Source organism: Salvelinus alpinus, chromosome 3 (assembly GCF_045679555.1).
Source record: "Salvelinus alpinus chromosome 3, SLU_Salpinus.1, whole genome shotgun sequence".
Classification (NCBI taxonomy): domain Eukaryota; kingdom Metazoa; phylum Chordata; class Actinopteri; order Salmoniformes; family Salmonidae; genus Salvelinus; species Salvelinus alpinus.
Genome location: NC_092088.1, coordinates 30842438 through 30865342, shown reverse-complemented (window position 1 = coordinate 30865342; position 22905 = coordinate 30842438). Strand labels below are relative to the sequence as shown.

At 44.2% G+C, this 22905-nt stretch overlaps 1 protein-coding gene across 2 annotated transcripts in view; it reads right to left on the bottom strand.

The window, feature by feature from the left end:
- Positions 1–22905, bottom strand: part of sult1st6 (sulfotransferase family 1, cytosolic sulfotransferase 6) — a 46543-nt gene that overhangs the window by 8392 nt on the left and 15246 nt on the right. For both annotated transcript variants that reach the window (XM_071391027.1, XM_071391028.1), the window contains 2 exons: positions 8954–9051; positions 8502–8628 (listed from right to left, as the gene is read on the bottom strand). In XM_071391027.1, the coding sequence (XP_071247128.1) occupies positions 8502–8628; positions 8954–9051 (225 nt within the window). The remainder of the gene's footprint in view (positions 1–8501; positions 8629–8953; positions 9052–22905) is intronic.

Genomic DNA, 22905 nt, shown 5'->3' with positions numbered 1-22905 from the left:
GACAGTCCTTTTAAGCACTCAGGTTGGAAAGGTGGTTCCATCCCACTGACATGCTCTTCTGACCTCATTATGGGCGTGGCTTAGTTAATGTGCCACGGACATGAAAAACTATTATCTCATTAGAAAACCAAAATCAAATTCCTATCTTAACAAACACAGTTTCATCGTTCTTCATATTCCATTAACATCATATTGGATGGAAACTTGAAAGCTAGAATGTGTTTAGTTCATACAGTTTTTAATAACATCACAAAATAATAAACAATATTGCAGGATTATTCTTTAGACCCTTCTTAACATTCCTATCTTATAAATATTATTCCAAAGTTCACTCTTTGGGTGTTATAGTCTCTGTAACAAAGACATTCCTTTCCCAATACTGAGGAGCAAAGGGAGAGTTCTCTTTCACTTAATTTATGACAGGGTGTGACGGCGTCATCTCTCCTGTGGGAGAGAGGGGGGTCTGGCTATTGTCAGCCATTAGCCATGCTGATTCTGAGGCCTTGGATCCTCACCCAGGAGAGTCATGTCAGCGGTGAGCGACCAATTGGTGGGTTTCCCTGTGGGTCATGCTTTTTATTTTTATATCCATGGGCTTATCAACATTATAGATAATAATGACATTTTTGAAAAACAATGGCAACACTAGCTATTCTCGAAGGAATTTAAAAGGCCTTAATATTCCTATCAAACGTTCCAGCTGTCTTGATCTTCTAGCAAGAAACCATATTGATATAACAATGCTCCAAGAAACACACCTGCTCCAAAAGGACACACATAGAATAGAGAACCATTTGTACAAACTGGCCCCAAACAAAACTAAGGGTGCGATCATAATGATACATAAGAAAATCACCATCCAAATTCACCATATTGTTAGAATTAACTCAATTGCAACTGGTTATTGGGACAGACATGAATGCCAATCTGAACATGCAGGACAAATCCAATAAGACCAACTATAATCCACAGGCAACCAAGGCTGTCCAACATATACTCTCTGATTACAACCTCAATGATTCAAACAGGCACCAAATATTGTCCCGAATCGATTTCGTGCTATTATTGTCACGCCCTGGCCTTAATTATCTTTGTTTTCTTTATTATTTTAGTTAGGGCAGGGTGTGACATGGGGGATGTATGTGTTTTGTATTGTCTAGGGTTTTTTGTATGTTTATGGGCAGTGTTTAGTCTAGGTGTGTGTATGTCTATGGTTGCCTAGATTGGTTCTCAATTAGAGACAGCTGTCTATCGTTGTCTCTGATTGGGAGCCATATTTAGGCAACCATAGTCATTAGGTAGTTTGTGGGTGATTGTCTATGTCTAAGTTGCCTGTGTCTGCACTTATTGTTTATATAGCTTCACGTTCGTCGGTTTGTTGTTTTGGTTAAGTTTGTAAAGTGTTCTTCGTCTTCGTTAATTAAATATGTGTTCATTTCACGCTGCGCCTTGGTCCTCCTCTCTTTCATGTTACAACGATTGTGACAGAACCACCCACCAAAATTGGACCAAGCAGCGTGAAAGGAGGGAACAGCGCTTTGTGGAGGAATGGACCCGGGAAAAGGATGAGTGGAGAACAACCTGGGAAGAGATAGACAGGTGGGCGATCGATCCAGAGAATGTGCCGGAGCCCGCCTGGGATTCGCTGGAGCAGTGCGAGGAGGGTTACAGGATAATGGAGTTGGAGAAAGGAGCAAGACGGCGCGGTAGGAAGCCCTCGAGGAAACGCCAAAAGTTTCTTGGGGAGGGGCACATGGGGAGTGTGGCGAGTTCAGATAGGAGACCTGCGCCAACTTCCCGTGCTTACCGTGAGGAGCCGAAGAAGGAACCAGAGCCAGTCGGGCTGATATTGGAGGTGAGCAATGGGAATGATACAGAGACTGTAAAGGATTTAATGGGGAGTTTGGAGGAGAGTGAAATGAGGGAGCTGCTGTGTTGGTGCTTGAGGCGCAACATCCACCCGACAGAGCGTGTGCGGGATGTGATGTTACCTGAGTCAGCTCTCCATATTCGTCCTGAGGTGCGTGCTAACCGTCTGGGAATGACAGTGCCAGTCCCACGAACCAGGCCTCCTGTGCGCCTCCCTAGTCCTGCACCTCCTGTAGCAGCCCCACGTACTAGCTCTCCTGTGGCAGCCCCTCGTACCAGTCCTCCGGTTCCGGTACCACGCACCAGGCCTATAGTGCACCTCGACAGTCCAATACGCCCTGTTCCTCATCTCCGCACTAGCCTTGAGGTACGTGTCCCCAGCCCGGTACCACCAGTTCCGGCACCACGAACCAAGCCTCCTGTGCGTCTCCAGAGCCCTGTGCGCCCTGTTCCTGCTCCCCGCACTAGCCTTGAGGTGCGTGTCCCCAGCCCGGTACCACCAGTTCCGGCACCACGTACCAGGCCTATAGTGCGCCTCGGCAGTCCAGTACGCCCTGTTCCTCTTCCCCGCACCCGCCCTGAGGTGCGTGTCCTCGGCCCAGTACCACCAGTGCCAACACCACGCACCAAGCTTTCTGTGCGTCTCCAGAGTCCACTACGCCCTGTTCCTCCTCCCCGCACTAGCCTTGAGGTGCGTGTCCCCAGCCCGGTACCACCAATTTCGGCACCACGTACCAGGCCTATAGTGCGCCTCGGCAGTCCAGTACGCCCTGTTCCGCCTCCCCGCACTAGCCCTGAGATGCGTGTCCCCAGCCCGGTACCACCAGTTCCGGCACCACGCACTAGGCCTAATGTGCGTCTCCAGGGTCCAGTAGGCCCTGTTCCTGCTCCCCGCACTAGCCTTGAGGTGCGTGTCCCCAGCCCGGTACCACCAGTTCCGGCACCACGTACCAGGCCTATAGTGCGCCTCGGCAGTCCAGTACGCCCTGTTCCTGCTCCCCGCACTAGCCTTGAGGTGTGTGTCCTTAGCCCGGTAACACCAGTTCCGGCACCACGCACCAGGCCTACTGTGCGCCTCAGCCGGCCAGAGTCTGCCGTCTACCCAGCGTCGTCTGAGCTACCCGTCTGCCCAGTGCCGCCAGCGCTGCCCATCTGCCAAGCGCCATCTGAGTTGCCCTCCAGTCATGAGCTGCCCTCCAGTCATGAGCTGCCCTCCAGTCATGAGCTGCCCTCCAGTCATGAGCTGCCCTCCAGTCATGAGCTGCCCTCCAGTCATGAGCTGCCCTCCAGTCATGAGCTGCCCCTCAGTCATGAGCTGCCCCTCAGTCATGAGCTGCCCCTCAGTCCGGAGCTGCCCCTCAGTCCGGAGCTGCCCCTCAGTCCGGAGCTGCCCCTCAGTCCGGAGCTGCCCCTCCGTCCGGAGCTGCCCCTCCGTCTGGAGCTGCTCCTCCGTCCAGTGGCGCCCTCTAGGATGGTCTTCAGTCCGGGACTCGCTGTAAGGGTCCTCGCTCCAGAGGCGCCACCAAAGCGGGTATTGACTATGGTGGAGTGGGGGCCACGTCCCGCACCCGAGCCGCCGCCGTAAGAAGGCCCACCCGGACCCTCCCCTTCTATGTCAGGTTTTGCGGCCGGAGTCCGCACCTTTGGGGGGGGGGGGGTACGTAATTTTGAACAAAAATTCAGTCAATGACCCTCTGATTTTATAGGACACCATTAAAAGTTTTATTGAAAACAATGAAACTTCATTTGCATCTGGGCTGAATGAATCTAAATGAAAGAAGATATCAGAATTGTAAAAGTTAATAACAATGTTAGAGCATTCTCAACAAACACTTTTTTCAGACCAGGTACGGACTACACTCTTCAAAGTCAAGACATAACTAAATCTATTGATAAGATAGTGAGCAAAATTTGCCATCCAACAAGTTAGACATTTACTTCCATGGTAATCGACCCAGTCATCTACTGAATAACAAGCTTCACAGTAACGATACATTTGTGGATATTGCAACTATTGAATCTGAATGAGGTGAATTACTATCAGACCCCATGTATTGGTCAGATGCACATGGTTAGCAGATGTTATTGGGAGTGTAGCAAAATGCTTGTGTTTGTAGTTCCGATAGTGCAGCAATATCTAACATGTAATCGAACAATTTCATAACAATGACCTAATACACACAAATCTAAGTAAAGGAATGGAATAAGAATATACACAGTTGAAGTCTGAAGTTTACATACACTTAGGTTGGAGTCATTAAAACTCGTTTTTCAACCACTCCACAAATTTCTTGTTAACAAACTATAGTTTTGGCAAGTCGGTTAGGACATCTACTTTGTGCATGACACAAGTAATTTTTCCAACAATTGTTTACAGACAGATACTTTTACTTATAATTCACTGTATCACAAATCCAGTGGGTCAGAAGTTTACATATGCTAAATTGACTGTGCCTTTAAACAGGTTGAAAAATTCCAGAAAATGATGTCATGTTTTTAGAAGCTTCTGATAGGCTAATTGACATCATGAGTCAATTGGAGGTGTAGCTGAGGATGTATTTCAAGGCCTACCTTCAAACTCAGTGCCTCTTTGCTTGACATAATGGGAAAATCAAAGAAATCAGCCATTACCTCAGAAAAAGAATTGTAGACCTCCACTAGTCTGGTTTATCTTTAGGAGCAATTTCCAAACGCATGAAGGTACCACGTTCATCTGTACAAACAATAGTACGCAAGTATAAACACCATGGGACCATGCAGCCGTCGCACCCCTCAGGAAAGAGACGCATTCTGTCTCCTAGAGATGAACGTACTTTGGTGTGAAAAGTGCAAATCAATCCCAGAACAATAGCAAAGTACTTTGTGAAGATGCTGGAGGAAACAGGTACAAAAGTATCTATATCCACAGTAAAACGAGTCCTATATCGACATAACCTGAAAGGCCGCTCAGCAAGGAAGAAGCCACTGCTCCACACCGCCATGAAAAAGTCAGACCACGGTTTGCAACTGCACATGGGGACAAAGATTGTACTTTTTTGGAGAAATGTCCTCTGGTCTGATGAAACAAAAATAGAACTGTTTGGCCATAATGACCGTCGTTATGTTTGGAGGAAAAGGGGGAGGCTTGCAAGCCGAAGAACACCATCCCAACCGTGAAGCACGGGGGTGCAGCATCATGTTGTGGGGGTGCTTTGCTGCAGGAGAGACTGGTGCACATCACAAAATAGATGGCATCATGAGGATGTAAAATGATGTGGATATATTGAAGCAACATCTCAAAACATCAGTCAGGACGTTTGGTCACAAATGGGTCTTCCAAATGAACAATGACCCCAAGCATACTTCCAAAGTTGTGGCAAATGGCTTAAGGACAACAAAGTCAAGGTATTGGAGTGGCCATCACAAAGCCCTGACCTCAATCCTATAGAACATTTGTGGGCAGAACTGAAAAAGCGTGTGAGAGCAAGGAGGCCTTACAAACCTGACTCAGTTACATCAGCTCTGTCAGGAGGAATGGGCCAAAATTCACCCAACTTATTGTGGGAAGTTTGTGGAAGGCTACCTGAAACATTTGACCCAAGTTAAACAATTTAAAGGCAATGCTACCAAATACTAATTGAGTGTGTGTAAACTTCTGACCCACTGGGAATGTGATGAAAGAAATAAAAGCTGAAATAAATCATTCTCTCCACTATTATTCTGACATTTCACATTCTTAAAATAAAGTGGTGATCCCAACTAACCTAAAACAGGGATTTTTTTACTAGGATTAAATGTCAGGAATTGTGAAAAACTGAGTATTTGGCTAAGGTGTATGTAAACTTCTCACTTCAACTGTATGTGTAGGCTGGGGATTAGAAGAAAGTGATTGGTAGTAGGATTAATAATAGTAAGCAGCATGGCAGCAGCATACGTGGTGGGTTGGTGTGTGTAAGTGTACAGTCTATTTGGAAATTATTCAGACCCCTTGACTTTTTCCACATTTTGTTACGTTACAGGCTTATTCTAAAATGGATTACTCACAATACCCCATAATGTTAAAGCAAGAACTGGTACCTCATTTACATAAGTATTCAGATGAGACTCGAAATTGAGCTCAGTTTCTCCCATTCTCCACTGCAGATCCTCTCAAGCTCTGTTAGGTTGGATGGGGAGCGTCTCTGCACAGCTATTTTCAGGTCTCTCCAGATACTGTCAACTGTGGGACCTTACTCCATTTGCACACACTGTATATAGATTTTTGTATTGTGTTATTGACTGTACTTTTGTTTACACATGTAACTCTGTTTTGTTGTTTTTTGTTGCACTGCTTTGCTCTATCTTGGCCAGGCCATAGTTGTAAAATGAGAACTAGTTCTCAACTGGCCTACCTGATTAAATAAAGGTGAAATATATATATTTTTTAATACATAAAAATATAGACAGGTGTGTGCCTTTCCAAATCATGTCCAATCAATTGAATTTACCACAGGTGGACTCCAATCAATTTGGAGTCTCATAGCAAAATACCTGAATAAGGTATTTCTGTTTTTTATTTTAAATACATTTGCAAAAATTTCTAAAACCCTGTTTTCACTTTTCATTATGGGGTATTGTGTGTAGATTGCTGAGGAAAAAAACTGGTAATATATACACTGAGTGTACAAAACATTAGCAACGCCTTCTGTCCCCCTTTTGCCCTCAGCCTCAATTTGTCGGGGCATGGACTTTACAATGTGTCAAAAGCGTTTCACATGGATGCTGGCCCATGTTGATGCCAATGCTTCCCACAGTTGTGTCAAGATGGCTGGATGTCCTTTTTCCTCCAAACATAACGATGGTCATTATGGCCAAACAGTTACATTTTTGTTTGATCAAACCAGAGGACATTTCTCAAAAAAGTATGATCTTTGTCCCCATGTGCATTTGCAAACTGTAGTTTGGCTTTTTTCTGGAGGTTTTGGAGCAGTGGCTTCTTCCTTGCTGAGCGGCCTTTCAGGTTATGTCGATATAAGACTCGTTTTACTGTGGATACAGATACTTTTGTACCTGTTTCCTCCAGCATCTTCACAAGGTCCTTTGCTGTTGTTCTGGGATTGACTTAACTTTCCGCACCAAAGTACGTTCGTTCATCTCTAGGAGACAGAACGCATCTCCTTCCTGAGCGGTATGACGGCTGTGTGGTCCCATGGGGTTTATACTTGCGTACTATCGTTTGTACAGATGAACGGGGTACCTTCAGGTGTTTGGAAATTGCTCACAAGGATGAACCAGACTTGTGGAGGTCTACAATTTTTTTCTGAGGTCTGGGCTGATTTCTTTTGATTTTCCCATGATGTCAAGCAAAGAGGCACTGAGTTTGAAGGTAGGCCTTGAAATACATCCACAGGTACACCTCCAATTGGCTCAAATTATGTCAATTGGCCTATCAGAAGCTTCTAAAGCCAGGACATAATTTTCTGGAATTTTCCAAGCTGTTTAAAGGCACAGTCAACTTAGTGTATGTAAACTTCTGACCCACTGGAATTGTGATACAGTGAATTATAAGTGAAATAATCTGTCTGTAAACAATTGTTGGAAAAATTACTTGTGTCATGCACAAAGTAGATGTCCTAACCGACTTGCCAAAACTATAGTTTGTTAACAAGAAATGTATGGAGTGGTTGAAAAATCTAAGTGTAAACTTCAGACTTCAGCTGTACATATGCTATTTGGCCAAAAATATGTGAACACGTGCTCATTGAACATCTCATTCTAAAAGCATGGGCATTAATATGTAGTTGGTCCCTCCTTCGCTGCTATAACAGCCTCCACTCTTCTTGGAAGGCTTTCCACTAGATGTTGGAACATTGCTGCAGGAACTTGCTCCCATTCAGCCACAAGAGCATTAGTGGGGTCAGGCACTGATGTTGGATGATTAGTCCTAGCTCGCAGTCAGCATTTCAATTCATCCCAAAGGTGTTCGATGGGGTTGAGGTCAGGGCTCTGTGCAGACCAGTCAAGTTCTTCCACACCGAACTTGACAAACCATTTCTGTATGGACCTCGCTTTGTGCACTGGGGCATTGTCATGCTGAAACAGGAAAGGGCCTTCCCCAATCTGTTGCCACAAAGTCTGAAGCACAGAATGGTCTCGGATGTCACTGTATGCTGTAGCGTTGACTTCCCTTCACTGGAACTAAGGGGCCTAGCCCGAACCATGAAAAACAGCCCCAGACCATTATTCCTATTCCACCAAACTTTACAATTGGCACGATATATTGGGGCAGGTAGCGTTCTCATGGCATCCGCCAAACCCAGATATGTCCGTCGGACTGCCAGATGGTGAAGCGTGATTCATCCCTCAAGAGAACGCATTTCCACCTTTCCAGAGTCCAATGGCGGCGAGCTTTACACCACTCCAGCCAAAGCTTGACATTGCGCATGGTGATCTTAGGCTTGTTTGCGGCTGCTCGGCCATGGAAACCCATTTCATTAACCTTTTCAGGACGGGCAACTCTACTGCCAATGCTTGTCTATGGAGATTGCATGGCTGTGTGCTCATTTATCCAAAGCGATCCTGGCATTGAAAGCGCCGTGCTCTACCAACTGAGCCACACAGGACCACATTGGTATTAGTCATTAGGAAAATGCTAGTTTCATTATATGACTTACGTTCTCCATTCATGAACTTGTGGATGTAGCCGTCCCACGGTCCAGGCTCAGGCTGGGTTAGATTCATGCGGTCAAAGTGGTAGTAGCTGACCAGGTTGTCCTTAGCATTCCTCGCAACATAGATAGCCTGGAGAGAAGATGGCCGGGGGAAGGTGTAGCATTTTGTTTGTCATTTACTGTTCTATGGATCATTTTTCAGATAACGTTAACTGAAAATATATACTTCATTCTAAAGCATTTCCAAACTCATAAAAAATCTAATCTGAATCTAGTACCTTTCACACTATAATGCCGACCAGAACTGTAATGTGCTAGCTCTGATATTTCCCTTCACATCGTCCTTTTCAGCACGGTTCCAACAACTACAGTGGATGCATAACTAGCCCAGCACAGTCCAGTTCGGCTCAGCTTAGTAGTATGAAAGGGGAGTTAGGGGTCGTACTCCAACTTACCTTGCATTTGTTTTTCCAGAACCCTTCGGGCACCAACTTGAAAGGCAGATGGGTCTTGATGACCCTTGGGGGGTCCATTTTTTTAAGGAGGCTCAAGCCTAGGAGACACAATAGGATAAGTAAAAGATTAGGGAGTTCTTGAAGGGTTCAAGTTTGGGTCATTCTTACATTGCACTGGCTTTTGCATCCCTCGCCTTGAATTTGGGGATGTGGTTTGATGTGGGTGTGTTATGTTTACTATGTTTGTTTGCTATGTTTCTTTGGTATGTATGTTTGTTATGTTCATACCCTGGCAGTTATTGTTGTTTGACCCTCTATACTCACCGTAGTTGAGTTATCCTTAACATCCTAAGCCACTGTATTATTTTTGACTTTGGTTAAAGGACTGACAGTTGTGTTTGTGATGCTAACGTTAGCTCACGAATGTGTGGATGTTTGAATTGGGAACAAACACAAGCCGTTTATAAATAACAAGTCTCATTCTTTCAACATAACATCGGTGACGATTGGTAGTTCTACTGTCTGTAAATAAATGGGCGGGATGTAGGTTGATTCTTCTGCTATGATTGGAAAGTGTGCACTGTCTACAGCACAAGTGTGGCTGTGATTTGGTTATGGCCAGCAGTGCCTGGACGTAATACTGTGTGGGCAGGATTGAAATCTAAACCCAACACAAGGAAAACTGTGGCATTGTCGATTCCTTAAATCTCACAAATCTCAGTTTTGGAAGATAGCTTACTAACTTTAGGACCAAAGTTCTCTCATTTACACTTTTTTTGTCAATTTTGCAACTACAATTTATGTTTACGACTAATATTGATGCCAAATAAGCTGTTTTCAAGCTGAGAAGTTGGTTTTGGAGTCCCTATTTAAAAAGCCAAATTCAATACATCTGCCAATTCATTTCCAGCAATATTGCCACCACCTGTCTGTGCGCTGCCCGCGTCTTCGTGTAGCCAGTTAGTGATGCTAATGATAACCATCTTTTGGGTAGACAGAAAGGGTTTCACCAAAACCTTCTCAATTAAAAGTTAACTACAAAGTAGGCCTTCCTGACAGAATGACAACATGATTGTTTGTATCAATTGGGTGGGCATTTGTTTTGAAAACTCTGCCATCACATGTGCAGTAGCAGAACTAAAACTTCACTAGCCAAACACATTTCTCTCTTGCTAGGTGTGCACTTGAATTAAAGGGAAATTACACTCAGAAATCAAAATGTGTATTTTTTCCCCAGATCTAATAATGGTCTTCTGATGTGATTTAGGCATTGACATGGACTCAGAACATACAATTTTGTTGTTTCTATATAAACAATTGTATTTTTGATAGTGAAAAACTGAAGAAAATAAAAAATAAAAAGAGTTGTTTATTAAAGTATCTACCCAGTGTTCCAGATTTCTATGAAATATTACATAAAATGTATTACAATGTGAATTTAAATTATAATTAAGGATGTTAATAAGAATTTTTTCTCTGTGTCCTTGCTTGCCCTGTTAGGAAAGAATAGAGTGGTTTAGGGCGTATACCTGTCAAAAAATGCTGATTTGCTAGCTCAGCCAATGAGACGTGAATACCCTTGGATATGCAAATTAGCAACGAACTCCACGTGGGGCAGGGCTGCAGGCTTGCCTTTTTTTACCAAAGGCTACTACTTGTAGTCAAATTGTATGGATCAGGGGTGTCAAACGCATTCCATGGAATAGTGGAGGCTCCTCAGAAGAGGAAGGGGAGGACCATCCACCTCAGTGAATTTCATGAAAATTTTAATTTTCAAACATTTTAAAAGTTATCCTTATTAGATAAAACTATACTAAATATAATCACGTCACCAGATAATTGATTAAAACACTATTTTTCTAAGAAGTTCAACAGTAGCCTCAACAGCACTCTAGAGGGTAGCACCATGGTGTAGACGGAGGACAGCTAGCTTCTGTGTACATTGACTTCAATACAAAACCTAGGAGGCTCATCGTTCTTACCCCCTTCCGTAGACTTATACAGTAATTATGACAACTTCAGGAGGACGTCCTCCAACCTATCAGTGCTCTTGCAGCATGAACTGACATGTTTTCCACCGAGTCAAAGGATCAGATAATTAATCAAGTACTGAAAGCATAAGCTAAAGCTAGCTAGCACTGCAGTGCATAAAATGTGGATAGTAGTTCAAAGAGAGAGAAATAAAACAGTGTTGAACAAACTACTTTCTTCCTAAATGAAGGAGAAGCAAGAGAGAAATAGAGAAAGATTTCATATTTTTTATTTTCACTTACTTAGCTAGCAACTGCAGCTAGCTACAGTGGTTTGTGAAAGTATTCACCCGCCTTGCAAGTTTTCCTATTTTGTTGCCTTAAAGTAGATTTTTGGGGGGGTTCGTATCATTTGATTTACACAACATGCCTACCCCTTTGAAGATGCAAAATATTTTTTATTGTGAAACAAACAAGAAATAAGACAAAATAACAGAAAACTTGAGTGTGCATAACTATTCACCCCCCCACCCCAAAAAGTCAATACTTTGTAGAGCCACCTTTCGCAGCAATTACAGCTGCAAGTCTCTTGGGGTATGTCTCTATAAGCTTGGCACATCTAGCCACTGGGATTTTTGCCCATTCTTCAAGGCAAATCTGCTCCAGCTCCTTCAAGTTGGATGGATTCCGCTGGTGTACGGCAATCTTTAAGTCATACCACAGATTCTCAATTGGATTGACTAGGCCATTCCAAGACATTTAAATGTTTCCCCTTAAACATTCAAATGTTGCATTAGTAGTATGCTTAGGGTCATTGTCCTGCTGGAAGGTGAACCTCCGTCCCAGTCTCAAATCTCTGGAAGACTGAAACAGGTTTCCCCTCAATAATTTATCTGTATTTAGTGCCATCCATCATGCCTTAAATTCTGACCAGTTTCCCAGTCCCTGCCAATGAAAAACATCCCCACAGCATGATGCTGCCACCACCATGCTTCACTGTGGGGATGGTGTTCTCCGGGTGATGAGAGGTGTTGGGTTTGCGCCAGGAGTAGGAGTAGCGTTTTCCTTGATGGCCAAAAAGGTACATTTTTATCTCATCTGACCAGAGTACCTTTTTGTTTGCTTATTTTTGTCTTTAAGCAATGGCTTTTTTTCTGGCCACTCTTCCGTAAAGCCCAGCTCTGTGGAGTGTACGGCTTAAAGTGGTCCTCCAATCTCCATTGTGGAGCTTTGCAGCTCCTTCAGAGTTATCTTTGGTCTCTTTGTTGCCTCTCTGATTAATGCCCTCCTTGCCTGGTCCATGAGTTTTGGTGGGCGGCCCTCTTTTGGCAGGTTTGTTGTGGTGCCATATTCTTAAAAATGTTTAATAATGGATTTAATGGTGCTCCGTGGGATTTCAAAGTTTCTGATATTTTTTTATTACCCAACCCTGATCTGTACTTCTCCACATCTTTGTCCCTGACCTGTTTGTAGAGCTCCTTGGTCTTCATGGTGCCGCTTTCTTGGTGGTGTTGCAGACTCTGGGGCCTTTCAGAACAGGTGTATATGGACTGAGATCATGTGACAGATCATGTGACAAAGTCCACACAGGTGGACTTTATTTAAGTAATTATGTGACTTCCGAAGGTAATTGGTTGCACCAGATCTTGTTTAGGGGCTTCATAGCAAAGGGGGGGAACACATATGCACGCACCACTTTTCCGTTTTAAATTTTTTAGAACTGTTTGATTGTTTGAAGTTATTTATTCCATTTCACTTCACCAATTTAAACTCTTTTGTGTATGTCCATTACATTATATCCAAATAAAAATCTATTTAAAATACAGTCCGTAATGCAACAAAATAGGAAAAACGCCAAGGGGGATGAATACTTTTGCAAGGCACTGTAGTTTAGTCTATGTCTTGAGGTAGATATGTACATACAGTATAGGTAGGGGTAAAACAGGATAGATAATAAGCAGTAGCAGCAGTGTATGTCAGTAGAGTTAGAGCAAAAGGGGGTCAATGCAGATAGTCCGGGTAGCTTTTTGGTTAACTATTTAGCAGCCTCATGGCTTGGGGGTAGAAGCTGTTCAGAGTCCTGTTGGTTCCAGACTTGGTGCATTTGTACCGCTTGCCGTGCGGCAGCAGAGAGAACAGTCTATGACTTGGGTGGCTGGAGTCTTTGAACATTGTTAGGGCCTTCCTTCTGACACCGCCTGGTATAGAGGTCCAGGATAGCAGGGAGCTCGGCCCCAGTGAGGTACTGGGCCGTACGCACAACCCTCTGTAGCGCAGTTGCTTTACCAAGCGATGATGCAGGCAGTCAAGATGCTCTCATCGGTGCAGCTGTATAACTTTTTGAGGATCTGAGCCTAGTGTCTGCTGGTTTTAGTTTAAATTAAGACCTACAGTGCATTTGGAAAGTTTTCAGCCCCTTGACTTTTTCCACATTTTGTTACGTTACAGCCTTATTCTAAAATGTATTAAAAAAACATTTCACTCATCAATCTAACACAATACCCCATAATGGCGATGCGAAAACAGGTTTTCAGAAATTTTTGCAAATGGTAAATTCAATTGATTGGACATAATTTGGAAAGGCACATACCTGTCTATTTAAGGTCCCACAGTTGACAATCCATTTTAGAACACTTATGTAAATGTTGTATTTTTGAATTGTTTTGCAAAAAAATCTAAAAAACTGTTTTTGCTTTGTCGTTATGGGGTATTGTGTGTAGATTGATGAAGGAAAAAATAAATTATTTCAATTTTAGAATAAGGCTATAACGTAACAAAATGTGGAACTAGTCAAAGGGTCTGAATAATTTCCGAATGCACTGTATACAACAAATCAAATCAAAAATCTAATTAAATCAAATGTTATTGGTCACATACACATATTTAGCAGATGTTATTGCGGGTGTAGTGAAATGCTTGTGTTCCTAATTCCAACAGTGCAGTAGTATCTTACAATTCACAACAATACACACAAATCTAAAAGTAAAAAAATTGATTTAAGAGATATATAAATATTAGGACGAATGTAGGGGGGGTTGGAATTTACTCAAATACAGTAAAATACAGTTTATATACATATTAAATGAGTAAAAGGTATGTAAACATTAAAGTGACTAGTGTTCCATTATTAAAATGACCAGTGATTTTATGACTATGTACATAGTGCAGCAGCCTCTAAGGTGCAGGGTTGAATAAAAGAGTGGTAGCCGGCTAGTGATGGCTATTTAACAGTTTGATGGCCTTGAGATAGAAGCTGTTAATCAGTCTCTCGGTTCCAGCTTTGATGCACCTGTACTGACCTCGCCTTCTGGATGATAGGCCGTGGATCGAGTGGTTGATGTCCTTGATGATCTTTTTGGCTTTCCTGTGACATCGGGTGTTGTAGGTGTCCTGGAGGGCAGGCAGTGTGCCCCCGGTGATGCGTTGGGCAGACCGCATTACCCTTTGGAGAGCCCTGCGGTTGCAGGCGGTGCAGTTGCCGTACCAGGTGGTGATACAGCCCGACAGGATGCTCTCGATTGTGCATCTGTAAAAGTTTGTGGGTCTTAGGGGCCAAGATGAATTTCTTCAGCCTCTTGAGGTTGAAGAGGCGCTGTTGCGCCTTCTTCACCACACTGTCTGTGTGGGTGGACCATTTCAGATTGTCAGTGATGTGTACGCCCAGGAACTTGAAGCTTTTCACCTTCTCCAATGCTGTCCTGTTGATGTGGACAGGGGCGTGCTCCCTCGGCTGTCTCCTGAAGTCCACGATCAGCTCGTTTTGTTGACGTTGAGGGAGAGGTTATTTTCTTGGCACCACTCCACCAGGGCCCTCACCTCCTCCCTGTAGGCTGCCTCGTCATTGTTGGTAATCAGCCCTACTACTGTTGTGTCGTCTGCAAACTTGATGATTGAGTTGGAGGCGTGCGTGGCCACGCAGTCATGGGTGATCAGAAAGTACAGGAGGGGGCTTAGCACGCACCCTTGTGGGGCCCCTGTGTTGAAGATCAGCATAGTGGAGTCAGGAAGTCCAGGACTCAGTTGCACATGGAGGGCTTCAGACCCAGGGCCCTGAGTTTGAGGATGAGCTTGGAGGGTACTATGGTGTTGAAGGCTGAGCTATAGTCAATGAACAGCATTCTTACATAGGTATTCCTCTTGTCCAGATGGGATAGGGCAGTGTGCAGTGCGATGGCGATTGCATCATCTGTGGATCTATTGGGACAATATGCAAATTGAGGTGGGTCTAGTGTGTCTGGTAAGGTGGAGGTTATATGATCCTTAACTAGCTTCTCAAAGCACTTCATGATGAAGTGAGTGCTACGAGGCGATAGTCATTTAGTTAAGTTACCTTTGCTTTTTTGGGTACAGGAACAATGGTGGATATCTTGAAGCAAGTGGGGACAGCAGACTGGGATAGGGAGAGATTGAATATGTCTGTAAACACTCCAGCCAGCTGGTCTCTGCATGCTCTGAGGACGCGGCTAGGGATGCCGTCTGGGCAGGCAGCCTTGCAAGGGTTAACATGCTTAAATCTCTTACTCATGTTGGCCACGGAGAACGAGAGCCCACAGTCCTTGGGAGCGGGCCGCGTCGGTGACACTGTGTTATCCTCAAAGTGGGCGAAGAAGGTGTTTAGCTTGTCTGGTAGGAAGATATCGGTGTCCACGACACGGCTGAGTTTTCCCCTTCGTAATCCTTGATTGTCTGTAGACCCTGGCACATACGTCTCGTGCCTGAGCTGTTGAATATCGACTCCACTTTGTCTCTGTATTGACGTTTTTCTTGTTTGATTGCCTTACGAAGGGAATAACTACGGTGTTTGTTTTCAACCATATTCCCAGTCACCTTGCCATGGTTAAATGCGATGGTTCGTGTTTTCAGTTTTGCGTGAATGCTGCCATCTAAACACGGTTTTTGGTTTGGGTAGGTTTTAATAGTCACAGTAGGAACAACATCCCCTATACACTTCCAGATGAACTCAGTCATCATGTCCTACAGACAATGCTATTCTTAGAGGCAACCCGGGAACATATCCCAGTCCGTCAAGGTGAGGGGTATTCCTTACTAATCAGTTACCTTAATTCATATTGGGACCAATCTTGTCCAGAAAGTTGACTCAAGTTTGCGAAAAGGCACCTGGAAGAACCTAGATGATCATCAAAACTCTGTTCTATGGACAGATTAGTCAAAATTATAACTTTTTGGACGACATGGGTCCCGTCATGCCCGGTGAAAACCAAACACTTCATTCCATGGTAAGAACCTCATACCAACGGTCAAGCGTGATGGTAATGTGATAGTAGTTTGATGGTTTGGGGATGCTTTGCTGCCTCAGGACATGGACGACTTGCTTTAATAGAAGGAACCATGAATTCTGCTCTGTATCAGAGAATTCTAAAGGAGAATGTCAGGCCATCCGTCTGTGAGCTGAAGCTGAAGCGCAGCTGTTTCATGCAGCAAGACAATGATCCAAAACATACTATCAAGTCTACATGAAAGTGGTTAAACATTTGAAGTTTTGGAATGGACTAGTCAAAGTCCAGGCCTAATCCCAATTGAGATGTAGTGGCAGGACTTAAAACGAGCAGTTCATGCTTGAAAACCTACAAAATGTCACAGAGTTAAAGCAGTTCTGCATGCAAGAGTGGGCTAAAATTCCTCCATAGCGATGTGACAGGCTGATCAACAACTACAGAAAGCATTTTGTTGCAGTCATTGCAGCTAAAGGTGGTACAACCAGTTATTGAATGTAAGGGGGCACTTACTTTTTCACACAGTGGAATTGGGTGTTGCACAACTTTGTTAATGAAATATATAAAACAAGTATAATTTTTTGGTTATTTGTAAACTCCGTTTCCCTTTATCTAATATTACGTTTTGGTTCTAGATCTGATAACATTCAGTATAAAAAATATGCAAAAAAATCAGAAAGGTGGCAAATACTTTTTCATAGCACTGTATTTGCTGCTTCGTCACTCAATCCCGTTTTAAAAGTCTCCCTAAATGTTTTACATTCCCTGAGACCAACCAGAAATGTTTCCTTCTGCAAATAGCCTACTACTGTAGGTGTGTTTCGTTCGGTGCAGCAGAAGCAGGGGTGTAGTGCTGCCAGATAGTTGCTATGTAACTTCTTACAATGGTGCTGGTTTAGTCAATTTAGATCAAAGCTGAATCAATGTCTTCGAAGATCATATAATGATTCATTAGTATTCTACATAACAGAACCAAATATAATAGTATATATTATAATGTTACTGTTACACCAAAAACACCACATAATTTCTTACGGTATTTTAGGATACATAGCGTAGCTGAATAGTCAAACCCCCCCCAAAAAATGCAGCCAAAACTCAACCACATGCCACTTCGCAGAATGTACTTGGATTGAAACAAAATACAGGAAGGCTATATACATCCGAATTTGTTAACACCATCTGCTCTAATATGCTTACAAAACAGTAATTCCAGACGATCTAAATGCATATTTCAAATCAAATCAAATCAAATTTTATTTGTCACATACACATGGTTAGCAGATGTTAATGCGAGTGTAGCGAAATGCTTGTGCTTCTAGTTCCGACAATGCAGTAATAACCAACGAGTAATCTAACCTAACAGTTCCACAACTACTACCTTATACACACAAGTGTAAAGGGATAAAGAATATGTACATAAAGATATATGAATGAGTGATGGTACAGAACGGCATAGGCAAGATGCAGTAGATGGTATAGAGTACAGTATATACATATGAGATGAGTAATGTAGGGTATATAAACATAAAGTGGCATAGTTCAAAGTGGCTAGTGATACATGTATTACATAAAGATGGCAAGATGCAGTAGATGATATAGAGTACAGTATATACATATACATATGAGATGAGTAATGTAGGGTATGTAAACATTATATTAAGTGGCATTGTTTAAAGTGGCTAGTGATACATTTTTACATAAATTCCCATTATTAAAGTGGCTGGAGTTGAGTCAGTATGTTGGCAGCGGCCACTAAATGTTAGTGGTGGCTGTTTAACAGTCTGATGGCCTTGAGATAGAAGCTGTTTTTCAGTCTCTCGGTCCCTGCTTTGATGCACCTGTACTGACCTCGCCTTCTGGATGATAGCGGGGTGAACAGGCAGTGGCTCGGGTGGTTGTTGTCCTTGATGATCTTTATGGCCTTCCTGTGACATCGGGTGGTGTAGGTGTCCTGGAGGGCAGGTAGTTTGCCCCCGGTGATACGTTGTGCAGACCTCACTACCCTCTGGAGAGCCTTACGGTTGTGGGCGGAGCAGTTGCCGTACCAGGCGGTGATACAGCCCGACAGGATGCTCTCGATTGTGCATCTGTAGAAGTTTGTGAGTGCTTTTGGTGACAAGCCGAATTTCTTCAGCCTCCTGAGGTTGAAGAGGCGATGCTGCGCCTTCTTCACAACGCTGTCAGTGTGGGTGGACCAATTCAGTTTGTCCGTGATGTGTACACCGAGGAACTTAAAACTTACTACCCTCTCCACTACTGTCCCGTCGATGTGGATAGGGGGGTGCTCCCTCTGCTGTTTCCTGAAGTCCACAATCATCTCCTTTGTTTTGTTGACGTTGAGTGTGAGGTTATTTTCCTGACACCACACTCCGAGGGCCTCCTCCCTGTAGGCCGTCTCGTCGTTGTTGGTAATCAAGCCTACCACTGTAGTGTCGTCCGCAAATTTGATGATTGAGTTGGAGGCGTGCATGGCCACGCAGTCGTGGGTGAACAGGGAGTACAGGAGAGGGCTCAGAACGCACCCTTGTGTTGAGGATCAGCGGGGTGGAGATGTTGTTACCTACCCTCACCACCTGGGGGCGGCCCGTCAGGAAGTCCAGTACCCAGTTGCACAGGGCGGGGTTGAGACCCAGGGTCTCGAGCTTGATGACGAGTTTGGAGGGTACTATGGTGTTAAATGCTGAGCTGTAGTCGATGAACAGCATTCTCACATAGGTATTCCTCTTGTCCAGATGGGTTAGGGCAGTGTGCAGTGTGGTTGCGATTGCGTCATCTGTGGACCTATTGGGTCGGTAAGCAAATTGGAGTGGGTCTAGGGTGTCAGGTAGGGTGGAGGTGATATGGTCCTTGACTAGTCTCTCAAAGCACTTCATGATGACGGAAGTGAGTGCTACGGGGCGGTAGTCGTTTAGCTCAGTTACCTTAGCTTTCTTGGGAACAGGAACAATGGTGGCCTTCTTGAAGCATGTGGGAACAGCAGACTGGGATAAGGATTGATTGAATATGTCCGTAAACACACCAGCCAGCTGTTCTGCGCATGCTCTGAGGACGCGGCTGGGAATGCCGTCTGGGCCTGCAGCCTTGCGAGGGTTAACACGTTTAAATGTTTTACTCACCTCGGCTGCAGTGAAGGAGAGCCCGCAGGTTTTGGTAGCGGGCCGTGTCAGTGGCACTGTATTGTCCTCAAAGCGAGCAAAAAAGTTATTTAGTCTGTCTGGGAGCAAGACATCCTGGTCCGCGACGGGGCTGGTTTTCCTTTTGTAATCCGTGATTGACTGTAGACCCTGCCACATACCTCTTGTGTCTGAGCTGTTGAATTGCGACTCTACTTTGTCTCTATACTGGCACTTAGCTTGTTTGATTGCCTTGCGGAGGGAATAGCTACACTGTTTGTATTCTGTCATGTTTCCGGTCACCTTGCCCTGGTTAAAACCAGTGGTTCGCGCTTTCAGTTTCACGCGAATGCTGCCATCAATCCACAGTTTCTGGTTTGGGAATGTTTTAATTGTTGCTGTGGGTATTATGTCGCCGATGCACTTTCTAATGAACTCGCTCACCGAATCAGCGTATTCGTCAATGTTGTTGTTGGACGCAATGCGGAACATATCCCAATCCACGTGATCGAGGCAGTCTTGAAGCGTGGAGTCAGATTGGTCGGACCAGCGTTGAACAGACCTGAGCGCTGGAGCTTCTTGTTTTAGTTTCTGTTTGTAGGCTGGAAGCAACAAAATGGAGTCGTGGTCAGCTTTTCCGAAAGGAGGGCGGGGGAGGGCCTTATATGCGTCGCGGAAGTTAGAATAACAATGATCCAGGGTTTTACCAGCCCTGGTAGCACAATCGATATGCTGATAAAATTTAGGGAGTTTTGTTTTCAGATTAGCCTTGTTAAAATCCCCAGCTATGATGAATGCAGCCTCAGGGTGTGTGGTTTCCAGTTTCCAGATAAAGTTCGTTCAGGGCCATCGATTTCAATGAAACTGATTGAGATCAAATGATTGGCATGCAGATGCAGTTTGATGTTTCACCGGTAAAACGTGAAGAATGATGATGGCCTATTTTGAAATTACAGTAGGTATGCATAACTTGGTGTTTGATGGTGTGTTGATGGTATTAAAAATAGAAAACGTTCTTGAGACAATATGTTTGGGCATAGGCTGACGTGAAGTTGCAATTGGAGGATGCATTTATACATTATTCTATAATGACATTCAATGGGCGCACTCTGTGTGCAATAATGGTGTTTAACAAAACAAATGTTTATGACTACCTCATCTCTGTACCCCACACATACAATTATCTGTAAGGTCCCTCAGTCGAGCAGTGAATTTCAAACACAGATTCAACCACAAAGACCAGGGAGATTTTCCAATGACTCAAAAAGAATCAAATCAAATCAAACTTTATTTGTCACATGCGCCGAATACAACTAGTGTAGACCTTACAGTGAAATGCTTACTTACAAGCTGTTAACCAACAGTGCAGTTCAAAAAGAGTTAAGAAAATATTTACCAAATAAACTAAAGTAAAAAATAATAAAAAGTAACACAATGAAATAACAATAGCGAGGCCATATACAGGGGGTACTAGTACCGAGTCATTGTGCAGGGGTAGGTAGGGGTGAAGTGACTATGCATAGATAATAAACAGCGAGTAGCAGCAGTGTATAAAACAAATGGAGGGGGTGGGGGTGGGGGGTGTCAATGTAAATAGTCCGGTGACCATTTGAGGAGCCTTTTGGTCCTAGACTTGATGCTTGCCATGCGGTAGCAGAGAAAACAGTCTATGACTTGGGTGACTGGAGTCTCTGACAATTTTATGAGCTTTCCTCTGACACCGCCTATTATATAGGTCCCTAATGGCAGGAAGCTTGGCCCCAGTGATGTACTGGGCCGTACGCATTACCATCTGTAGCGCCTTACGGTCAGATGCCGAGCAGTTGCCATACTAGACGGTAATGCAACCGGTCAGGATGCTCTCGATGGTGCAGCTATAGAACTTTTTGAGAATCTGGGGACCCATGCCAAATCTTTTCAGTCTCCTGAGGCAGAAAAGGTTTTGTTGTGCCCTCTTCATGACTGTCTTGGTGTGTTTGGACCATGAACGTTAATTGGTGATGTGGACACCAAGGAACTTGAAACTCTCAACCCGCTCCACTACAGCCCCGTCGATGTTAATGGGGGCCTGTTCGGCCCGCCTTTTCCTATAGTCCACGATCAGCTCCTTTGTCTTGCTCACATTGAGGAAGAGGTTGCTGTCCTGGCACCACACTGCCAGTTCTCTGACCTCCTCCCTATAGGCTGTCTCATCGCTGTCAGTGATCAGGCCTACCACTGTTGTGTCACCGGGAAACTTAATGATGGTGTTGGAGTTGTGCTTGGCCACGCAGTTGTGGGTGAACAGGGAGTACAGGAGGGGACTAAGTACACACCCCTGAGGGGCCCCAGTGTTGAGAATCAGCGTGGCAGACATGTTGTTTCCTACCCTTACCACCTGGGGGAGGCCCGTCAGAAAGTCCAGGATCCAGTTGCAAAGGGAGGTGTTTAGTTCCAGGGTCCTTAGCTTAGTGATGAGCTTTGTGGGCACTATGGTGTTGAACTCTGAGCTGTAGTCAATGAACAGCATTCTCACACACGTGTTCCTATTGTCCAGGTGGGAAAGGGCAGTGTGGAGTGCGATTGAGATTGCGTCATCTGTGGATCTGTTGGGGCGGTATGCAAATTGGAGTGGGTCTAGGGTATTGTCGGGTTCACCTAGGGGTCATAAAAAGGGTTGTACCCAAATGTTTGGTGTATTAGAATAATGTATTATGCTTATGTTATATTAATAGAAGGGGAGGGGTTAAAAGACCCCTCCCTCCTTACAGTTACAGGGTTTTAGACTACTGATTAACAATAGATATATTCATTGTAGAAGTTTAGTATTGTTCTACATTTGTATTTTAGTTTTCTCTCTCTCTGCCTCATTATAAAGAGGCCCTTAGACAGAACTCTGCAGGGGAGTGAAGGAGATAAGACTAGGTAAACATTCCACAATAGGTCAACTTTAGGGGAAGGGGACATTTATTGCTAAGTGTTTAGCTAACAATAAAGGCCCTGTTTATACAGCTTTTTAGGCATGGTTTTGGTCCCAGGAGTAGAGGATGATGATATAGGCAGTGACATCACCAGGGCGCGACTTAGGGTTTAATAAAACCACTGGAGACCTTTTGTTTGATGCAGAACTTACTCAGAAACATGCGTGCTATGTTCCTGTTTGTCAACTTCTGTCTGCAATTGCATTAATAAAGGTTTTTGAATGATTTAATTAAAGATATTGTCATAATGCTAATTTCACCAATGAACCAATGATTGACAAAGAAGGACGTAAGTAACGAACCCTAACAGTATCCGGGAGGATGCTGTTGATGTAGCCATGACCAGCCTTTTAAAGCACTTCATGGCTACCGACGCAAGTGCTACGGGGCGGTAACCATTTAGGCAGGTTACCTTCATTTCCTTGGGCACAGGGACTATGGTGGTCTGCTTGAAACATGTAGTTATTACAGACTCGGTCAGGGAGGGGTTGAAAATGTCAGTGAAGACACTTGCCAGTTGGTCTGTGCATGCTTTGAGTACACGTCCTGGTAATCTGTCTGGCACCACGGTTTTGTGAATGTTGACCTGTTTAAAGGTCTTGCTCACATCGGCTACCGAGAGCGCTATCACACAGTCATCCAGAACAGCTGGTGCTTTCGTGTATGCTTCAG